This window comes from Hevea brasiliensis, chromosome 4 (genome assembly GCF_030052815.1).
Source record: "Hevea brasiliensis isolate MT/VB/25A 57/8 chromosome 4, ASM3005281v1, whole genome shotgun sequence".
Classification (NCBI taxonomy): Eukaryota; Viridiplantae; Streptophyta; class Magnoliopsida; order Malpighiales; family Euphorbiaceae; genus Hevea; species Hevea brasiliensis.
The window spans coordinates 16,899,333-16,906,141 of record NC_079496.1 but is presented as its reverse complement, the minus strand read 5'-3'; the positions used below and the strand labels follow the sequence as shown (position 1 = coordinate 16,906,141).

The following is a 6,809-nucleotide window of genomic DNA, read 5'->3' as shown; positions in this document are numbered from 1 at the left end:
GAATATTGATAAAACTAAGCTGTTTGACTACAAAACAAAAGGCAATATGTTATGATGTATTTTTTTAAAGGAAATTATTATTTATAGCTTCGATTTTTCTATCACAATAAATATCAATCATTTAAGAATGGTGGTAGCAATAATATATATATATATATATATATATATATATATATATATATATATATAATTGCATTCTAATTTACATTTTAAATAAAATATTGATTTTGATTATTAATAAGTTTAGTTCAGAACTATTTGTAAATATTATTAAGTTTTAAAATTAATAGCAGAGTGCAATTATGGAGGAATATGGTTCTAATTCTGAATCCCTACCAATATTTGATATGGATAAATAGATAGAAGTATCTAGAGGCTTTAGTAAAGAAAGGGTGTATGGTTTTGGGTCTTTTGCAAATTCTCAAACAAGTGGATCATTTACCTCCCGATTATGCACATCTGCTTATCTTGGGTCATCTTCTTAACCTGCAATGACACAAGAGGAAATTCAACAACTTATAGATAAAAAAGCCTCAAGAATGAGGGCAGAGATGATGGCAGAAATACTTGATCAGGTGCGAAAGGAGTTAAAGACCATAGGTGGTACTCCGTTTGCATCATCTTCACATCCAACCACTTCAGACTCCACAAATTCATAGAATAATCTAGATAATTGACTATGCTATTTATGTTTCTATTTAAAGATATTATTATGTATAGAATATTAATAGTACTTTTCTTGAATATGATCGTATTTTAACTTATATTTTGTTAATATTAGGTACTTTGAATGGATTATTTTACAATTTTATTAATATATGTATTTTAATTATGTTGACTAGGAAAATTATAATTAATATATTATATTGATTTATGATTTTGTTTAATTAATTTATTTTACAGGGGTGATGGAATAAATAAAAAAATAATTAATTTAATAATAAATAATGTTACTTTTTTACAGATTTGTGATGAATTAGCGGCGGAATTTCAAAAACTATTTAAAATTTTCAAAACTATTTATAAATTATCGACGGACCATATGACTTTAGTGACAGATTTATTAGTGACAAAATTAGACACGGATTTGTAACTTATTAGAGACGACATTTTTCCAACGACACTAGAGACAAAAAATTTGTTCGGTGTCATTTATATTAGTGACAGTATATTCCGTCGCTAAATGTTAGCGACGACTTCAATTTTGATCGCAAAATTTTCTAATGAGTGTTTAAGTGACAAAAATTTATCAGTTATACATCCGTCGATAACTCATTTTGCGACAAAAAATAGCCCATCTGCGACAGATTTTTCCCGTTGTAGGTGCCATGTTTTTTTTGTAATGTAATAAAAGTGAGTGTGTACATACATACATACATACATATATACATATATATATATATATATATATATATATATATATATATATATATATATATATATATATATATATATATATATATATATATATTGCCTGTCCATAATCTAAAGATATGGATTTTTCTTATTAAAACAATGAGATTTGATTGACATTTTTGCTACAAATTACACAACAACAAAAGGAGAAATAAGAGAAAAAAAAATTAGCAATTTGTCCATTACAGGCTCTGGTAGTGAGTGGTTGGATCAGTGAAGATAAGAATTAGGAGAAGAAGAATAATGAGTCCCTCTAATAAACTGGCAGATGGAAGAAGCCATGACTTGCATCATCTCTTCGGCGAATCTCAGAACCTCAGGTAGCACAAACATTGCCCATAGACCCACCACTGCAAGCACTATTTCTGTTCCCAAGCTCATCATCTCTCTCTGTGAATGTTCATTACATTTTTAGACAAAATAAAACAGAAGGCAGCTAGAGGGGACGGGAAGAACTATCTAGGACGTATTTTTGGGTCTCAGCCGCATGATACCTCCACCAGTAAAGTGTATATCAGGTATGGAATGTCTATCATTCTCACCAACCATGCTTCTACCACTCCAATCTCTTTTTTCCTTTTTTTTTTTTAAGTTATGAAAAGTTTTAAGCTTAATAATCATTAAATTAAATAAATAAATATATATATATATATATTAATTTTATATAAATTTCAATATTAATATTTAATATAATAATTATTATGTCCGTCATATAAAGTTAAACTTATATTGAATGTAAATTTTTTTTAAAGGATTACTTACACATGTTAATCTTATTTTGTTTTTAAAGCAGCCAAAATATTTCATACTCAGTCTACATTAAAAGTTTATCATCAGTGTTATTTTTCATTGTATACAATGTATCAATTATTACTCAATTTATTTAATATTTTTTCTTCATTCAGTTGCAGACGCAAGGGGAGGCGAGGAGTAGCCAGTAGCCACCGCCCCCAAATCCTTTGTTTTAAGACATACCCACCTTCATATATATATATATATATATATATATATATATATATATATATATATATATATATATATATATATATATTTTATTGAATTTACAGTTCTCCACTCAATCCTCTCTCTCTATATATTTGAGAAGTTTTTAAGTTATATTAAAAAAAGGTAAGCGGCTTGAATTAATATAATCAATAATAAGTGAAACAAGATCACCAATCATTAGGAATTAATGATATATAAACACAGCGGAATTTAAATTTTAAAATATTAATTCTTATTAGATCAACGTTTATACGATTATGGTGCCTAGATAAATTAATTGGATATTATGTATCTTTTTCTATGATGAAGAAATTCGATAGGACTGTCGCAAACCACTGATTAATGTTCGATTTTTAACAGTAATCCATTCAAACTGCAGTGTAAAAAATCTACCAAAGCAATTTTTTAAGAGTAAGAAAGAGTCCTAACTCTTTCAAATGAACTATCATTATTAATTATGGGCTACCTGGTACCTCTCTATTTATAGTATTTTATTATGAAATCCTAATCAGATTAAAACTTTAATTAATTAGCCAATCTATGTTTCTTAATTAGATTAGGATCTTAATTTGAGTATGGTGCATAAATACTAACACAAACACCAAATATAAATTGGTTAATGGCTAAAATCTCGAATAAATAAGTTAGAATCTCGTATAAATGCATAACTATTATATTTCTGCTTTTGAGGCTTGTGATACAGTGCTCATGATATTTTTCCTTTCGAAAATATTGCTGCTATTGCTATTGTTAGTAGCATCAACTGTGAGGAAATTTTTATACCACTTAGCAGAAAGCTTTGGCATGCGTTTAAGAGTTTGGCGATCAACATAGTAAAGTCCATACCGCACACTGTAACCATCGATCCATTCGAAGTTGTCGATCATGCTCCGCACAAAATACCCACGAACATCAGCTCCATTTCTATAATTCAAAGTAAGCAATTCATTAAGATAATGTTCAGCTGGAGGGAAAAACACAGAAAGGATTCTTTTAAGTTATAGCTCTAGCCAGAGCTGCAAGGTAGGATTTATGAAAGTTGGTTCTTTCAGCATCCTGCAACAAGTCCTGCTGATCTTGTTGCTTTTGCTGTGGAGGAGCAAATCCTATGGTAGGATTTGAAATCTTTTAGTAAATTCAACGATTGAACTACTGGCCACAGATGTCATGCTACTTACCATTTTCTGTCACAATCATTCGCATACTATTGTATCTTTCCTTAACATAGTTAATAATCTTTTCCATTCCTCTTGGAACTACAAAGAACCTTGGATTTGCAGTCTGCAGGAAATGGAAGTTAAAAAGAGTTGGCAATGGAATTAGATGTTTTACATGTAATGGTATCATAGCCGGTCTCCGATCAGAACACCATCTCTCTCTCCTGTGGTGTATACAAAGCCTCGGATAGGGCGATCCCAATCTGGGATACAAGCAGAATGGATGCAATCCTTGGCATATAATGTTGAACAAAGGTTAATGGCAATGAAATCTATACTTTCTTTTACAATGCTCATTTCTCCCTGTGAAAACCTTGGCAATATGCTTCCAAGATAATGACGCATTTCAGGAGGATCGAAAACCCTGCATGACAAGAAATAATTATCTTACAACATTCCCTTGTTGCAAAATCTGGAAAGAGAATCAACGAGGTGTTAATCTAATGGTAAATTAAGGATGAAACCTTAACTACTCTGTGAAAATTAAGATATTTCAAATTTTATTTCCTCAAACATTCAGTTGTTGTAAAAAATTTTCATCAAATTTGTTAGATTAATCATAACTTGTATTGCAAAGATCAGATTAGGAATATTATAAATTATTCTTCCCTTAGGGTGTGATTACTAAAAAATTGTTTAATTTTTTAGCGCGATATTTTTTTTTAATTAATAGGTAGACCACACACCTCCAACGTTTAGAAATAAAACTCGACATTTTGATAAAACTACAGCAATTTGCAATCATAAATTGGTTTGTACTAAGTCATGAGCTTAAGCTCAAATGTGGTTGACACATAGCTATGATTAAAAATAATGTTTAGGGGAAATGAAATGAAAATTATTGGAAACTTATACCAACTTGAAGAGGGCCCTACGATTGGCTTTGATATGAAGACTTGCCACTTAAATTCCATAATATACTTGTGGTTTCACTTCAACCACAGCTTCTTCACCCAATAATTGGAGTCCATTAATTATGGGTGGTTAGGAGAGTTGTTTAATGTGAAATGTGGATATGATGTAAATGAAAGCAGTCAGAAAAGAAGCATACACTAATTCCATTGCCTTAGCTGGAGGTATATGATTATGATTATTATTATTATTATGAAACATTGTCAATGATGATGATGACCACACACCCATATGATCTATGACATTAATGGGTCCATACTTTTATGACCATTTTGATTTTATTTCTTTGCAGTTTTATCCATTGATGAGGAATTTCAACCGCTATCATCATCATACAAGCAAAATTTCCAGTCCATCTATGCAGGCAAAGATAATCTTCAGTATCCATAACTATCTTTAGTCCAATCAAATCTATATAAATAAATTTAGCATTTCTAAATAATGAAATTAGTCAAATTTTTATTTAAGTGTAATTCTAAAAAAAAATTAAAATTTTGTTCCAATCTAATTTTTTTTTTTAATTTTGAGAATTTAAATAAAATTAATCAATTTAGTTATAAATATATCCACTTAATCAAATTAATTAAAATTAAAATAAAAATTAAAATGATTCTATTAAAAGTAATTTTATAAAATGGGTTGAATATTATTTTATTAAATCTTTCATTCATGCATCTTTTTCTTTTCAAACACATCAAATATAGCTTAAATTTCAGTTTTTATGAACTTAATAAAAAATATTTCACATTAAAAATGTGAAAACTCATTCTAAATGTTTGGATATTTCTATCTAATAATTTAAGAATTTTGATTAGAATGAATTTTAATGTGATGGATGTTGTTAAAGTTATTTCCCTATTGGACTAGTTTTAGCAATCAAATTGAATACAAAATTCAAGCCCACTTTGCTTGAATTTATATTATGCTTCCTATAGAAGCCCAAATATATGATGGAGGCATGCCATATATATTCACTAGGATAATTCTTAATTATTATTAAAATTATTATCATATAAATTTTCAAGTTATAATAGTTCAATTCATCTGAGTTCAGATTACCTGGTATACATATACTTTCTCTCTCTAAATACATAGGTTTCAAAACTCTAAAATCAAAGAAAAACTAATTTTTCTTTACAGTAATTCTCCCATTCATCTTTATCTTTCAACAACTAAAAATTGAGCAACAGTAAAATTAATAGCCATTATTAATTAAAGGAGCAAATATTGAACACATGGCGACATATCCTGAAGGCAATTTAGTGTAGAAGAGGAATCCATGTGATGTGAATGGAGGGCTTTCTTGTGTTGAGCCATTTTCATGTGAATTTTCACTTTTTGTTTTCATAAACTGCCTGTGATTTACTTTAACACATTCTCTAATCTCTTTGCCCACCACATCATATCCTCCCTTACATATATACATGCCTTCCATTGCATGCTTTTCTATTATCCATTTTCATCTTCTTAATTTCCCTCCAATCTACAACTTCAACCATGAAAAATGTTTCATTCCTTGCGGCTGCTCTTCTTTTCATTCCACTTGCTGCCGTTGCTAGAGATTCTCAATGGCTTCACTCACGTACCTATTTAAGATTTCTAATGTTTCATTATACTATTATTTTATTTATAATAAGTAATCAATTTTGTATAAATTAAGACTCTTACAATTTACAGGCAATGATAATGGTGACCAGGAGGAACATCCTGCCTGGCCAAGAATAGGAGAGAGCAGAGGCACCATGGGGACACCAACCTCAAACGCAGAGGAGGAGGTGGAGGAGAAGTAAATAAAGAAGCAAGGAGAGGAAGTTCCACTTCAAATAGCAGCGTTAAGGTTGCTAGATTGCTTGCATGCTTGTGGATCATGTACGCCTTGCAGATTAGTAATAGTTAGCTCAGTATGTGCCTCTCTTGCTCAGGTAGCAGAGACCTGCCCTATATCATATTGGTACATGTGTAATCACAAATATTACCCTGTTCCATAAACATTCTCACTATACTACTCTAAGCTATTTAGAAATGAAACAACTGATTAATTATGTTAATGTGAAATGTTCATTGATAAGCGTAGTTTGAAAACAGTGTTAATCTCCATTCTCTGATTAACATAATTATAATATAATAAAATCCATTTAATTTTTTACCGTTATGTGTATTCTCGATACGAAAACTAAGTTCTTCCTAGTTAATCTCATGGGCACACCTTCTCATATTCAACATGTTACATTTAGAATAAATAATTATGAAGTACTCTCC

General features: G+C 29.8%; 1 protein-coding gene and 1 pseudogene across 1 annotated transcript; one reads left to right on the top strand and one right to left on the bottom strand.

Annotated features, from left to right (window-relative positions):
• Positions 1–3,092: 3,092 nt before the first annotated feature.
• Positions 3,093–4,353, bottom strand: LOC110657378 (beta-glucosidase 18-like). Its single transcript, XM_058146252.1, has 4 exons — positions 4,325–4,353; positions 3,816–4,002; positions 3,600–3,702; positions 3,093–3,385 (listed from the first exon to the last, which is right to left on the bottom strand). The coding sequence occupies exons 1-4, from the start codon at positions 4,351–4,353 to the stop codon at positions 3,093–3,095; spliced, it is 612 nt and encodes a 203-aa protein (XP_058002235.1).
• Positions 4,354–6,047: 1,694 nt separating this feature from the next.
• Positions 6,048–6,538, top strand: LOC131179542 (protein EPIDERMAL PATTERNING FACTOR 2-like; annotated as a pseudogene).
• The last annotated feature ends 271 nt before the right edge of the window (positions 6,539–6,809 follow it).